We start from the raw sequence: 16,719 nt of genomic DNA, 5'->3' as shown, positions 1-16,719 counted from the left end.
ATTCAGTTTCTCTGGCCAAGCCAACTGGCCAAACCAGTCTCAGCTAATTACCCACTTTTTGATCTCAATATTTCAGCTTCGTGCCAGCTCTAAACCATTTGTCATTGAAGAAAGTGTTCTTAAGTAACATTTAAAATAAGATTTCATTTTTTTTAAATACCACTTCTCCCTAAAGTTATGGTAACATATCAATCTTTTAAATTGTTTTAAATTTACACATAACAATTATACATATTTATGGGATACATAGTGATCAGATCTGGGTAATTAACATATCCAGCATCTCAATCATTTATCACTTGTTTGTGGTGGGAACATTCAATATCTTCCAAAATAATCTGAACCATCTTTAGAGCGTAATGCAATAATCAGTCAAATAAAAACCAGGCACAGATGGAGAAGAATTATGGAGGAAGTAAAAGAGTGAAATGGGAGTGGCCTCCCGAAATGAAGAATGGGAGAAGTAGGGTTAGCTCCCTGCCTAGCTTGACCTCCAGTGCTCTCCTGTTCAACAGAGGGAGGTCTCTGGTAAGCCAAAAAGGGACTGTTTTCTGATATACCAAGCCTAAAGATAGTGTTCATTCAAAAACTGGTTATGTTGTAGAAGCAAATTTTGCATCACAAAGGATGGACAAGTTGGCCACATCCCTTCAAACACAGACTTCAGTGTGGAATATCAAGCTTAGTTGTTTTTAATTTCTAAACTCAAAGGGACCAAGTAGTGGATAATGAGGTTCAGGCTAGATGGTCTGATAAGATTAAATAAGTTAGTGAATCTTTTTAAACCAATGTTCAACGGTTACTTTCTACTCAGCTGACAACATTTGTCAGTGGCTTGGCTATTAGGATGACTACAACTCTTGTTTCTGAAATTTGATCATTCTCCCATACAATGAGTCATATGTGACTCTGCCATATGCTACCCCCATTCATCAAACACCAACGCTCAACACTCTGGGTAGGAAAAGGCCAGTCAAGATCATCAAATGCCTTGAGATAAGTTGGCAGCCTTTTCTTCAGAGAATTTTCACCACCATACGATTCAGAAAGCGGCTTTTACCAGCAAGAGTAGTTTATGAGGGTGGAGACTCTGTCCCTAGTGCTGACAACATTGCTTGGCCCAGCATAGGCAGCCAGTCGGTAAGCATCTGTTCAATGGATGTGTGAGGATGACAAGATGCAGAACAGGAAATAAGCCCTACTCCTACTTGCTCTTTGCAGTCACCTTTTTCAAGGGACACTCTGAATCAATCACACTTCTGTTCTAAGGTCTCAATGGCTTCCCAGACCTTTGATGGCTTACTCACTAAAGTAAGTACAAATAGCTCACCCTGGCATATTTTTACCCTCCACACCTCCATACCTCATGCTGAGGAACAGTGACTGTTAAATATTTATTTCTTTAAAATAGTGGAATTGAAAAAAACAACAAGAACAATAAAATCTTATATGCAATCCAATAAAGAAAAAAGATAAAATCCAAGAGGGGGAGAGGTCAATGGCCAGCCTGCTTGGCCTTCCGCTCGACCCAGCAGTGCCTCGTGAAATCTCGAGGAAACCAGAGAATGGTGCTGGTAATAGCTACTTTTTGTCCTCACTTGTTCAGCATCCTCAAAGCCCTTTAGGCTTTCTTTCCTTGGTGCTTTGGTGTTTAGAATGACCTCTTGCATTTAATCCTATCCATCCTTTAAGGTTCTTCCTCAAAACCTCCTACTCCACAAAACAATCCTGTATCATTTTGACAGGATATAATTCATCTCTGCTTTAAATTTTCTATACAACTTTAGGTGATAACAAGAGTAAAAATAAATATTACAGCTATGTTCCAGACACTATCCTAAGTGCACTACCTGATTAACTTAACCTTCACACAATCCCATGGGCATCGATGCTATTACCATCTCTGAGACACACAGAAGTGAAATCTCTTTCCCAGGATTACCTAGTGAGTAACAAAGCCAAGATTGAAACCAATGCTCTGACTGGAAAAACAAAATCCAAGTGCTTAAAAATGATACATAGCCTCTCTCTATAAGAATTTATGCAGTTTACTCATTGACTGTCCCCCACTGCCTACTCCTCCCACCCCATAGTACCACTGCCATTGTGACATCAAACTTCCCCACACCACAACCAGGTTATAAGTTTTGTGAAGACAAAGACCATCTCCCACTGGTGTTTTTACTCCACAGAGCACCAGCATGGTACCCTGCAAAAATAAGTACTCAATAAATACTCTTACTTTATGTTACATCACAACAATATATATTTCTAAATGCTTCTGTTATAATTGAAAACTGTTCTAAGTTACTTGTGTTATCATCTATTCTAAGTAACTTGTGTTTTCATTGAAAACTCTCCATAAGCTTAGACGGAGGATCCCCCATCCTTACCACCGCCTTTTACAGGTGAAGAGATGGAAGCTCAATGACATTAAGTAAATTGTAAGATCATGACCAATTCCAGGTTCAGTTCCTGGGTATGGCCCTGTACCACTCCTAAGTTCCTGCTATTTCTACTGCACTAGATTATCCAGAAACTTAAAGAAAGCAAATATTTTTGTAACATGAATATACTGAAAATAAAGCTTTGCAGAAATCCCCCACAACAAAATGTATTTGTATGGTTAATGTTATTTTCAAGATTGCTGAGATAAATGAAGCGTGCTTTCATGCGAGATGTATCTATATGGTTCACTGACAGTTTTTGCCAGAGGCTAAGTAGAAAGTGTCACCTTTTTTTTTTTTTTTTGAGACAGAGTTTCACTGGGTCACCCAAGTTGCAACGCAGTGGTGCGATCTTAACTCACTGCAACCTCTGCCTTCTGGGTTCAAGTGATTCTTTTGCCTCAGCCACCTAAGTAGCTGAGACTACAGGCATGCAACACCATGCCCAGCTAATTTTTGTACTTTTAGAAGAGACGGGGTTTCACCATGTTGGTCAGGCTGGTCTCGAACTCCTGACCTCCAGTCATCCACCCTCCTTGGTCTCCCAAAGTGCTGGGATTACAAGTGTGAGCCACCACACCTGGCCAAAAGTGTCACCTTTTTATGTTGTCTAATTGATCCTCCATTAAGGCAGAAACACGAAGGAAGGGAACCTTCAAGATCTGATGACTGATTTCTGATTAGCATTGTTACCATCTAGCCTTTTTATGAGGAAGAAAGCACAGACTGGGATTCCCTTTACCAGAGCCACCAGCCAGAACCCAGGGACATGGACACTGACCTGCTGTTAAGTGAGCAGCATGGACCAGGACTTGGACCCCTGGCTTCAGCTCGAAGTGTACTGAGTTTTGGTTGAGCTTGTGGATCAGCAGTTCTGATATCTGAAAAAAGAAGTATAGTTAGTGCCACTGAAAGTGTCATACTGATTACAAACAAATATGCTTAGAAATATTTGCTATATTCACCAAGGCATCACAATTATTATATCTGCAAGTTATATAAAGTTTATATGACTTTGATTTTTTAAATTCCAGAATATGCAGATACAATTATTTTTAGCATGACCTGTTTTTACATGCTAATTGCTACAAAATAGGAGAAACTATTAATGAACAAAAACAATTATACTCTTAAAAAATTATTCTGTATGATCTTAGAAAACTTACACCTAGTCTTTTGAGAGAACATTTGTTATGCATAAGGACTTAAAAGAAGTAGATATATACAATTTACACATTCTAAGATTCACATAAATTTATTTTACTTCCATTCTCTTTCCCAAACCATGTGATTTTCACAAAACACTTTATGAATATTTATTTTATGGTAAATATAGTTCTGCTAATTCAGAATTGCAGCAAAGTACAGCCATAACATAAGCAACAAATTGGCTAACCTTTATTTCATGCTTGTAAATATTATCTAAACTGCTTCTGAAGCTGACACATGTGTACTGGGCAGACCGATGGAATTCTCGACTATGAAATATTTAACCCCAAGCATGGGACAAATAACTTCATTTGGATAGAAATAGTATAAGGTAAGGTTTTATTGATGAGGTAACACTGTTATTTTGTTTAGATTAGAAAACTTAGATCCATTTGCTGTTTCTTTTATAATTTCAAGGAATTTCTGAAAAGCAACAGGGATAATCATACTGCGATTATTTTTATCTGGTCTGCTAGCCCTATTTTTTAATATTCAAATCATCAATTTAATATTTTACTTAACATGTTATGTTAGTCTAATTAGATGCTTTCTGACCATCATTCTGCTAATTAAGTTCTTAACTTTTTTTCCTTTTCTATTTGTTGAGTTTTACTTACTCCAGTGAGTTGCCAAAATGACAACTTTAATCCCTTTACTTGCTAAATAGGTCCTGATGGCTTAGTTTGGAAGCAGAAAGTCACCTGCAGAAGCCCCTGATTGGCAGCAGAACTGAACTGCCCCACATATAAACTTCTCTCCTGAACAACAGGAACAGAGGATGACCGTCACTGCCCAGTCATTGAGCACCTGGGATCCAGTGCAAGCCCAGCCTTTCAAATGCTGTCGTTTAGCAAACAACGCAGAAAAACAAGATGGTAATAAAACTATGTTGAAAACAAAACCGACTTTATTCTGTACATTAGGCTACTTCCTTTGTTGGGGGCTGGGAATCATGCAGAACGATCCAGGTTTACAGAAGTGGATTTCTGGTCAGGTGCGGTGGCTCACTTTGGGAGGCTGAGGCAGGTGGATCACTTGAGTTCAGGAGTTTGAGACCAGTGTGGGAAACATGGTGAAACCCCGTCTCTACTACAAATATAAAAATTAGCCGGGCATGGTGGTGCACACCTGTACTTCCAGTTACTCAGGAGGCGGAGGCAGGAGAATCGCTTGAACCCAGGAGGCAAATGCTGCAGTGAGCCGAGATCATGCCACTGCACTCAAGACTGGGTTTTACTCAACAGAGTAAAACTCTGTCTCAAAAAACAAACAAACAAACAAAAAAAACAAAAAGCACACACACGCACACACACACAGAAGTGGAAAAGTGTATTTCTAACCCAGACTGCACAGAATAGTTTTCTTCTGTGTTTTTATCTTCTGTTTATTTTTATTTTCATTTTTGTGTGTTCTTACCTTTTAATTGGCAGAATCTTTATAGGAATTAGACAGTGAAATTTTTTAGAGAGGTCTATTACAAAAGTTTTACCTATGAAATAGACACACGTACATGCACACAGACAGATACAGAATTGCAGGAAAAATATTTTTTATTTAAATATGGAAAACTTGTCAAAAGTAATTAAGGAATTTGCCTGTTTTGCCAAATCTATCACATGGACTAAAGGGAACTGTATGTATTTGTGGGAGAAAGACTCTCCACCTTCAACCAGGTGAAGCATTATTTATTTCTTATTACTGAGAATGTTTTCTCTTCAAGTGTGAGATATATGGAGCTAAACCAGAAAATGTAATTCATCAAAATAACGTTTCTAATTTATAATCTTCAGGAGAGACCCTTGCAAGAATAATTAACTACTTGGATTTGTTTCAGTTTGTAACATTGTTTCATTGGCTCTATCTGTATCACTTACAAAATTTTAAGAAGGAAATTTAAATTTAAAAATTATCTGGTAACAGAAAGTATGTTTCATATATTTAACTTGCATCAAAGGACATACAACAATGAACACACACTTTGTGGGAAAAATATGCATAAGAAACAAAACTAAATGAAATTTACACTGCATACAAGAATAATCTCAATTAGAATCATGTATTTTTCTACTGAAATAAATGAGTATGAAACTGTTGACAGATTTTGACAATATTTTAAATGTTTTCACAATACTTGTAGAAGTGTTTATCCTGTATTTTTTCAAAAGATTACAAGTTGTTACTTATATTCTAACGTATATTACACATGCTGTGAAGATTATTTTGGTAAAGTTGATTATTTCTTACTATCTTTTCTAGTACCGCACATCTTAGGTGGTAGTGTTGGCATCTTCCTGGAAAGGATCATGGAGTTTAAGGGAAATACCAAATACTTATTCAGTTAATATTTGAAGAGTTGAGACTAGACTTTAGCTTGCTTGACTCCTAATCCTAGGGTATCTCCATTAAAAATATTTTCCTTGAAAAAGCTGACAAAGGGAGAGACAGCAGGAGATAGCTGGAGAGAAGTCGAGCAGAGTAGTTTCACAAGATGAGAAAATACAGCATTTTGATTAATTGTGCTGCCATTTCTCATTCATCTGTGAAACACCCAAGTTAAAACATCAGCCCCAGTGATCAATACGGGCTACAAGAGTAGCCATTTCTTAACACCATCCTCAGAGGGCCACATTCTGTTCACCAGTTACGTAATTGGTAATACCCGGGAGAGTCTTCAGCTATGGAAAGGAGCAGAATAAACTGCTTTCTACTGAAAGATACAGCAACAGCCTAAATGGGAAGAGCAAACACTTGCCTGATACTCAAGTGAAATACTGTGTGATTTCTAGGAGACAGACTGAACCTATTAAGGCAAATTGAATTTATTTCCTTTTTCTGTCTGGTGAAAAGCATGTTGGCTTAACAAATTTCATTTATCCTGTATACAGTCATCCCTCTTCTGCTGCTTTCCAACACAGTCCATTTTCTATTCCACATCAGCTAAACATTCACGACAAAGAAACAACACATTATTCTTGGTATCTGCCTATGTTGTGGAATATGCCTATTATTCAAATGCAACAAGCTACATTTCATTTAAACTACCACTTAAAAGGACAGTGGAGATGCAATTCGAATTTTAGGAAAGCTATTGTCAAAAGGATGTCTTGCAAGGGACCTGCTACAGGGAAAACACCAATGTTCCTCATTGTCTTGTTCACAAAAGATGAAGATTGAATGCAGCACTCAGAATCAACTACATGTGGCTGTGGTTAGGGCCTTTAATTAAGAAAGGCCATTTTTTTTTTTTAAAGACAGAGTTTCACCATGTTGGCCAGGCTGGTTTTGAACTCCTGACCTCAGGTGATCCACCTGCCTCGGCCTCCCAAAGTGCTGAGATTACAGGCGTGAGCCACCAAGCCCGGCCTAAGAAAGGCCATTTTTTTGCCCACACGTCATATCCATTGCAGCTATGCAGTGCTGTTGGGCTCACTGTGGTCACATGGGGACATTGGCTGGTGGAGTGGCCATCTCAAACATTTCCATTTGCTACATATAGCAGAAGAGGGAAAAAGAGCTAGAAAAATTCTACAATGTGCATTTGAATACTTTAGCTTGGAATTGGCACATATCACTTCTGCTCCCAAAGTCCTGAGGCTCTGCCCCAACAGAAGAGACTCATGGCTACAGCCCCATCATGTACCCTGAAAGCAGTGGGCTAGAAATATTTAGTCACACAGTGATAGTTACCACACAAAGAACACATTTAACACCCAAACAATCTCTAATGGAACCAAGAGGGGGAAACACTGTTGGACAATCAGAATGAAAGTGGCAATTATTGAAACATGAAAAAAGAAGTTTTAAGGACAGTAGTTTATCAATTCATAGAATACGTAGCCCAAAGAAGTGGTACAAGATAAACATACAGATTCAAATGGGCTTAGGCAAATTTATTAATTGCAAAGCTACGCTGGGCCAAATACTAGTATTTATTCTGAAGGTGGTAGGATGAATGCAAATCTTAATGAACATAAGAGCATTCTGGTGCCATGTTTAGAGAGAGAGTTGCCTGGAATGATCTGGGAGCAGATTCAGTTGGTCCATCCTGTTACTGTCACACTATTAAAATCTCTTCAAATAGCAGTTGAGGAATATTCCTTTAGGGTTAAACAGAGAAAGATCTTTCCCAGTTCATGCAATACAATTTTTGCACTGAATGGCAGGGAAGCAATGGAGCCAAATACTAAGTTTTAATTAACACTAGCTCACTCAATCTCATTCCTTCATAGCATGCACACACACACACAGCCACACACAAATTTAGCCTGATTAAGTGCCTAAGGGGTCTCGTGAATGATGGTGCATGAAGAAACAAATCAGCCATACACATGTGTTTCCTTTGCATTCTCCATCACCCACTTTAAGCTCTTCTCTATCTCCTCTGTCCTGCCACAGTGGTTCTGGTCCACCTCTTACCTGCTCCTCTTTCGGTTATACTACCTCAGTGACCTTCCTTGTAAACTCCAGAGTATAATTCAATTTCCCATGTTAAGAAGATCTGGACTGATAAGCAAAAAATGTGGATATACAGAAAATGGAGAGTATTAATTCCATTTCATAATAAATGTCTAATTTCTTAAAATGCTGTCACCCTGCTCCATGTTCAGATCTGCCTTTCCTTCCTTCCTTGGTTCAGGCTCTGCATCTGCCAACCATGCAGAGTAATAAAAACAGCCAGGGAGGAAACATTTATATATTTATATTAATATATATATACATATATATATATATATATATATATATGTATATATATATATATATATATATTTGTGGTTGACATCTTTTCCACATCTTTTTGGTTTTGTTTTGGTGTTCTAATGTCCTTTAAGGATTCTGAAAGACAACACACATAGGCTCCTAATCTCCTCAGCACAGCATCACAAGTAATTGCAATAGAGCATGGTGGTTCTTCCCTCCCTCCAGGAGAGCCAGAAACAAATTTTCTCACCTGTGAGGACTCCGAGGAAAGCAAGGGAGTGGGATGCTTGAGGGGCAAGGCTGGCTCCACATCTGAGCAGCTGGCGTCAGGACAGCAGCATGCGCTACCCTTGATGAGGCCAGCTCAGGGCAAGAGAGCCTTTTTTCATTCACCAGCGATCCTCAGTAAAGACTGGTGGAAACCCCCCAGACAGAGGTCACTTGATTAACCCAGCCTGCCTCATCCTGGTAACAGGGTCAAGTACTTCTCATTGTGAAGAATTTTCAATTGATTTTACAGACAAGATAACTTGATTCAAGACAGCATCCCTGTGCCCCAGGAAGGCTTTCAGAGGAAGCTAAGGAAGGAGGGCTGAGAGTCCTTTGCTGGGGCCTGCTCTCCCATTCTTTAAGGCACATCTGCCTAGAATCCCAGTTCTTTCACTGCAGGAGTATCTGTACTGCATCTTTACAAGAAAGGGGCCAAGGCATGAAATGTGGGGATAAGGACGGCCCTTCTAAAGTCTCAGCTGAGATTTAGAGAGCAGCCTTCAAAGGAGGGGGCTCATTTCCATTGTTTGATTTTGCTTTGCCTTTGTCTTAAATGTCTGTATAATTTATGACAACAGACATCAGTTGCTTTTGCCTCCCAGCATTCCTTCTCCCTTCCCCACATTGTTCTTTGAGGAATCCATGTCCTTGTCTAGTCTTGGTCCCTTTGGTTCAGGGAGGGCATAAAATATCTGAGTTGTCACTGACAGCACACTATCCCCGTGACTTCAGGGACTGGCTAAGAGATGCCCACTTTACACACAGGTCAGACCAGTGAAAATTGTGAACCTGCAGTTCTCGCTGTTGCAATCAAATGAAGGTACTGTCTCTGGATAGGGTTGATACACTGGCTAAACAGTAGGTGGGGATGCCGGTGGCCATCTTTGCTTTCCTATGTGTTGGCTGCATTCTCAGGCCAACTTCCCATATGGTAGCCAGGAAAATCGATGGAGAGATGGGAAGACAGGAAAGTAATCTGGTGACACTTTTGAGTGGTTCTGAATTTATCTATGCCTCAACTGTGTCTCTGGACTTCTCAATTTAATGAATTCAGAAACTCACTTTTTTCCCCTTAAAGTTAAGTGACTGAGTCAGAGCAAAGAATTAAAGGAACCCTCCTGGACTGAAAACTATGGGTCTCCAGGAGACACCCCTGTCTCACAGAGTCTAGACGTGTGCCTTGGTTTAATAAGTTGATTTCATGAGCATTTTTTCATCAGGGTAATAATGTTCTCCACAACTAAGACACTAATTTCTGATGTGCTCTGTTTGGCATTTGTAAAGTCACTGTGTCTACTTTGGTTTGAGTCCTGGAATAGGCTGATACACTAGCAATTTCCTTAAACAAATTTACAGTCTCTAGCTTGGTACTTTACTTTCTTTTCATGCTTTAAATCTGCATAACTTGCATGAGCTCATGCCATTCATGCACATTCTTTCTTTATTGTCCTTGTTTTTTTCCGTTTTGTGTAATTACATTCATTAATCTTTTTTCCCTTACTCCCACCATCCTCTCTTCAAATACATGCCCTCCGCTAGCCCAGTGTATTTAATAGGCCTAACCTTTTTTTTTTTTTCATTTTCCACATCTCTTCTTTCCATACAATAAGCATGAATGTAACCATTATCTGTATACCATCAGTGAGCATTCACTCAAGGCCAAGTACTTTGCTGTATCATTTCTTTAATCCTCTCCAAAACCCCACGAGATAGGTGTGGACTTTGGCTCAATTATTCAACTTTTCTTGTCCTCGCTTTCCTAACCTATAAAATGGAAATAATAAATATCAGAGGGGAAACCAGAAACTGGTAGATATTTATGTAAGCCTGTTTTCTTTCTAACCAGACAGACAGGCGCCTCTACATGTGTGCCAATTCTAAGTCACACACCTTCAAGCAAGCTAGTTGGTTTCAGATCTCTGATGACGTGGTTCACCAATGACTGATATGGGCTGCCTCAAGGGCCATACTCAGCTCTCTGAGAATGCCTTTGCAGGAAACACCCAGAAGAGACAAAGAATGAAGGGAAACAAGAAGTCTAGAGAAAGCAGATAGTCAAAGCAAGACACAGCCATACATAAGGATAAGAAGTTTCACAGAACGGACCCCTCTTTCTTTCCAGTTTTCCCCTCCTAGAATGATGCAGATAATACAACACTTTTAGAAGAAAAAATGGAAAGTGTGAGAAATAAAAGTGCATAGATGATGTGGTAACTGGGAATAAAGGTGACTATTTCTGTACCCTCTTCCATACTTGAAAAGATTACAATCTGGATTTCATGAAAAACCAGTAAGATTTAGAGGAGGTACAACTGCAAATGTTTGTATATAAAGGCCTTGGATAGGGATCTGGTTCCCTCTAGGTTCTCGGCAGTGCTGTGATAAGAAATAATCTATTCTTTCTCCCACCAAAGTGCAGTGCAGATAATAATTTGTAGAGTATGACGGGGAGCTGAGGTGTGGAGTAAGGTTAGATGCAAATCTGAGGGGTCACCTGCTGCCCACCCTTCAGCTCCACTTCACTGGCAAATGGGGTTCAACAGGGCTTTCCATGAGAGCTCTGCTCTTCATTACTTGCAGACAGAGAAAATTATAGAGGTGAGCCTTCTGCAAGTGAGAAATTGGCAGCTGAAAAGAGGGTGTATGCTAGAAGGTGGGCCATGTCATAATTTGGGGTTGTTGTTAATAAGACTCTTAGAGAAGATTATCAAGTCATCCTGGTAGACTAGAGATCATGGAGCTAGATTATGGGCTTATTCAAAGTAAACAGAAAATCTCCAAGTACTGGAAGGGAAACAGACAATATTTACTTACTGGCTGAGAGAAATCTTACTTTTAATCTATTTACCTGGAAAAACTGAGCAATTGAAATCATTTGGTTTCTAAAAGGGCAACTAGACCAAGACTGATCATTTTAACTGAATGAATGAAGAAGAATAACAACAACATAATAATCCCCACTACAGAGATGGTATAATTTTTTAAAGTTAAAAGGAGGAAAGGGAATAAAAAAGAAGACTAAATGGGGCAGGAGAAAAAGAGAAACACACATAGAGATACACACACACACACACACACACACACACACACACACACACACTCTCTCTCTCTCTCTCTCTCTCTCTCTCTCACGCACACATGCGCGCGAATGTTCCAGAAGCAAGTGCAGATGAGAAGGAAGTGAACCCCACATGGGCAGTAGAGGTGCTCTGGAGCCAATGTTACTCATTACAAACACAAATTAGATCATAACAGGATGAGTTGTTTGTATAAAAGGTGTACCTTTAAAAAATATGCATATCATGTCATTTGATTCTCATGGCACTCTTATAACAAGAAAGATATTGTTCAGCAAGTTGTTGTTTTTTCCCCATTTTATATCATGGACAATTTTTTTGTGTCAGCATACAGAGATTAATTGAATTCATTGTAAACTCCCTACAGTATGCCACACTGTAAATAATTTAGCCATTCCCTGTGATATGGTTTGGTTATGTTCCCACCCAAATCTCATCTTGAACTGTAACTCCCATAATCCCCACTTGCCATGGGAAGGACCCAGTGGGAGGTAATGGAATCATGGGGACAGTTACCTCCATGTTGTTCTCGTGATAGTGCATGAGTTCTCACGAGATCTGATGGCTTTACAAGAGGCTTATTTCGCTTCACTCTACACTTCTTACTGCCACCATGTGATGAAGGACGTGTTTGCTTCCCCTTCCACCATGATTGTAAGTTTCCTGAGGCCTCCCCAGCCATGCTGAACTGTAAGCCGATTAAACCTCTTTCCTTTACAAATTACCCAGTCTTGGGTATGTCTTTATTAGCAGTGTGAGAACAGACTGAGACACCTACCATGAATGCTCTTGCATGTGTTTTTGGTGAAGCTGTAGTTAGGATCACCAGTTTATGGGTGAGAAATAGAGGCTCAGAAAGTTGAAGACTCCACAAACGGTTTGGTGCCCTCACTCAGACTAGCAGTGGTGTAGCTTTGACTGCAGAGAGAAGCTGAAAACATCTCCTGAGGACTCACCTGCTCCAAGTTGTCAGCTGACCTTTTGTTTTCTCCTGCTGGATCCTGGTAGGGCAGGACAAAGAGTTCAGCAGTCGTGGGTAAGCCGGGGAGCACCGCCACCAGGATGTGCTGGCCTGGAACCCCTGTGGACTGAGGGACAGACACAGGGGATCACATAAGTGCTGCAGAGAAGAACACTGAAAAGGGACCAAGTATTTGGTGGGGGGATCAGGGGTAGGCAGAAGACACAGAAGGGGCTGGAAAGCAGAGGTCTGGCAGCAGGTATGTGAGAGGCAGTGCTGGGCTATAGGTGCAGGCTCCAGAGTCAGGTTGTCTGCGATTTAATCCCAGATTCAACACCATGAGACCTTAAGCTCATTGCTTTTGTTCTTTATGCCTACATTCGTTTAAATAGAAAACAGGACAGTCATAGTATGTGCCTTGTTCATGGGAGATTTTGAGGATTCAATGAGTTACACATGAAGCATTTACAGTAGAGCCTGGGGATTCAAATATTAGCTCTTCTTCCTAGAGGGCATCTCCAAGTGGGGAACCATGCCAGTGAGGAAGCCCTTCACTTTATCTTCTGCCCCTCATGCCTTAGCCCTTTCTAACCTAGCTCTTCCTTCATCATCTCTCTGGAGTTACTCTTTAAACGGACCCATCACATCCTAACCACCTAACCTAATAGGACATCCCCATATCATAACCCTCAGGAGGCCCCTGTTGACATCTCTGCAGCATCAGACCTCATGACCAGCCCTGTTTCCTGAAGCACTCTGAGCCTTCCACTTGGCCACACTGACTCTTCTGCTAAAATCACAGATGTCACTCAGGACTTCCTGTTTATCCCAGCTCACTCTCCTCTCTCTTGAGCCTCTACCCAGGGTTTCCCCTGAATCCTCTCTCCAGATGCTTCTAGAATCAATAGCTATAATCCCAGCTTCTCTCTCCAACAATCCAATTCAGATCACATTCTCTTGTCCAAAACGCTTGCAAGAATTCCCACTGCTAACAAGATTAAGGACATATTCAAGCTCTTCTCCAATATGGTCCCATGCTTCCTTTCCAAACTAATTACCCACAACGCTTATGCTTTTGCCAAATGGGATGATATACGATTTCTTAATATTTCAGCCTGTTCCCGCAAATGTTTCTGTGCCCACCAGAATGTCTTTTCCCTGCTTTTGCTACTTAAAGTTTATTTATTTTATTATTTCCCAATTAGGTGATTATTTGTTTTTGAACTCCACTGTGTTGCATTTTTTTTTGAAGATATAAGAAATTTCAGGTATTAGGTCCTCATCGAATGTTCTAAGTTACTTAGCACAATGCCAGGTACTTCCCAGATGCATTATGCTAAGCAATTTATATTATTTTCTGTGACCTCCAACAATGTTACTATTATAAGTAACTTACAGTATTATTTTATGCAACTTCCAACAACAACCCTTTGAAGTAAATATGATTATACCTCACTTTGCAGTGAGGAGATAGCACAGGCTGGGGTCCTCAGAAAGTTGACTCTGAGTTTAGAAGGCAGGATGTTTATTAAGAAGCACTCTTGGGAACAACACCTATGAGAGCAAAGGGAAGGAAACAAACATGGTCAAGGGAAAAAGCTGAGCTACCATGTAGGCCCATGACAGCAATCAAGTGACCCCAGAGGGAGAAAGAATGGCCCTGCAGAGTTGTCTTACGTTGGGCTGAGATGGTCAGGACTTTACATACCTGCACCAGCGTGTTATCAGAGAGGAGCCACCCTAAAAATTGACATGACTTGGAACCAGGCTGGTGAAGACTCTGCCCATAGCCTTCCCAGAAAAGACAGCAAGTGTCTGCCTGAACAGAGCCCTGGGCGGTACATCTCAATTTCCACTCCTGGAAAGATGGTGGCTGTAGGAAGATTGGGACAGTGGCTCAATGCCACTGAAGTGACTGTTGATGCTTCTGAAGCCTAGCCTGACTGTGAGGCCTGTGTTGGGACCCAGAGCTCTGTACCTCCCTTCTCCAGACACAGACCAGCTGCTATTATAGCAAACCTCATACTGTTTTATGCCCTTACTAGAGATTAGGCCTGCATAATCTTCACTGCACATAAAAATATTTATAATGACACTCAATTAAAGATTTCATTATGAAATGTCCATAGCAGAAGCCATTTTGATGATGAAAAAGCAAACAATTTTATGCCAAATCTTGTTTCATAATGAATAGGAAGAAAATTGCAAATAAGCTGACTCTCAGTTATACCTCTTATAAGGTTTATTAGTGCACACTTGGTAATGCAGACCCTTGGGACTTAAGAAAGTGGCCAAGTGCAATTACTGATCTCAAAGTCAGTGTAAAATGCTAGGAGCCAAGCTCTGCGTCAGCTGCCTCTTGGGATTGGTTAACTAGGGAGCCTTGGAAACTGGAAGTTATTACCACCACCACCACCACTGCTATAACCCTGCCCTCATCCCTGCCCTAAGGGACATTAAGTCAATCTGCTTATTCTGCATATACCCGATTATGCTACGCAGCAGGCTGGAAATAGCGATGAGCAGTCATTTCTAGCCTAATGGACAGCTGGTAGAAAGGTGGAGGTACAGGGTGTCTGATCTCTTGGTAATACGTGTGAAGAGAGATCAGCCTGGAAGGCTGGACATTGCTGAGCTAATGCTTGGGTTGAGAAATCACCTGGGGCAGTTGACCAGATGGAGGACCTGTGAGGACACAGGTCCATAGAATGCTGCAGATAAGAAGAGGTGGGTAGTGGGTTCATTAAAGAGCATAAGTCATCCTTCTTGGACAGCAGAGGACAAAAACCAGTTGTTACCTTAGAGACAGATGGCTCAGGGCAGAAAGGCCTATTCCTTTTAGGGTTGTAGTCTAGCAGTTGTGCCTCCTGATGGTGATAATGTGTAACCACCAATCAGGTCACAGATGCTGAGAGCCATGGAGAGGCAAGTGGGTGGCACTGCCCACAGGCACATGAAGATACCCTTTCTTTACCCCATTATTCCCTATTTCTCCTTGGAATAAGGCAAAGGATGGCCCTAGAGTGGAGTGGTTAGGAAACCACACAATCAAGATTCAAATCTTGATGGTCTGACTCGAGAATCGGATTTATTTATTTTTACTTTTATTTTTTTTATTTTTTGAGATGGAGTCTTGCTCTGTAGCCCAGAATGGAGTGCAGTGGTGTGATCTCGGCTCACTGCAACCTCTGCCTCCCAGATCCCGGTTCAAGAAATTCTCCTACCTCAGCTTTCCAAATAGCTGGGATTATAGGCACGAGCCACCATGCCCAGCTAATTTTTGTATTTTTTTTTTTTCAGTAGAGATGGGATTTCACCATGTTGGCCAGTCTGGTCTTGAACTCCTGACCTCCTGATCTACCCACCTCCGCCGCCCAAAGTGCTGGAATTACAGCCATGAGCCACGGTGCCTGGCCCAGAATCTGATTTTTAACTGCATGGCCTTGGGTGAGTAATCTAATATCTCTAAAAGTTACATTTCTTCACCTACAGAATGGGAATAATCACAGTTTCAACATCATAAGCTTATTTGGGGGATTAAATGTGTTAACGCAAAGCACTGAAAAGAGTACCTAGAATATTTGAAGTGCTATTAACAATGGTAATGAAGACAGAGAAGACCAGCTCCTTGCAAGGGGCTGGATGTGAGATCTGTTTTCTGAACAGGGGTGATCTGAATGCCTTTATCTCATTGTCTTTTTGTATCCTGCAGTACCATGTCCTGGGATAGGAAAGAATGTTCAGCGAACCTAAATTGATTTTCATTCTGAGCTAAGAATATGCCCTTGGAGAAGAAAATTCACCTCTGATTTTCCACATTTACACAATAAGCTCAAGCTGCCCCATGAGTGGCTATCCCATTCCTCTGCTCATGAAAGTAGAATAAGGGGTTGGGCATTGTGGCTCATGCCTGTAATCCCTGCACTTTGGGAAGCCAAGGTAGGTGGATTACTTGAGGTCAGGAGTTCAAGACCAGCCTGGGCAACATGGTAAAACCCCATCTCCACTGAAAATGCTAAAAATAGTCGGGCACAGGGGCACATGCTTGTAATCTCAG

The 16,719-nt window shown here is 40.8% G+C and overlaps 1 protein-coding gene across 1 annotated transcript in view; it reads right to left on the bottom strand.

Annotated features, from left to right (window-relative positions):
- LOC108284149 (VPS10 domain-containing receptor SorCS1-like) overlaps positions 1-16,719 on the bottom strand; it is a gene marked incomplete at its 5' end in the record, with an annotated part of 113,382 nt that overhangs the window by 24,503 nt on the left and 72,160 nt on the right. Inside the window, 2 exons of the mRNA XM_017500802.2 lie at positions 3,229-3,328; positions 12,658-12,789. Coding sequence (XP_017356291.2) covers positions 3,229-3,328; positions 12,658-12,789 — 232 coding nt within the window. The remainder of the gene's footprint in view (positions 1-3,228; positions 3,329-12,657; positions 12,790-16,719) is intronic.

This window comes from Cebus imitator, unplaced genomic scaffold (genome assembly GCF_001604975.1).
Source record: "Cebus imitator isolate Cc_AM_T3 unplaced genomic scaffold, Cebus_imitator-1.0 Scaffold271, whole genome shotgun sequence".
NCBI classification, from domain to species: domain Eukaryota; kingdom Metazoa; phylum Chordata; class Mammalia; order Primates; family Cebidae; genus Cebus; species Cebus imitator.
This window is presented reverse-complemented; position numbering and strand designations above follow the sequence as displayed.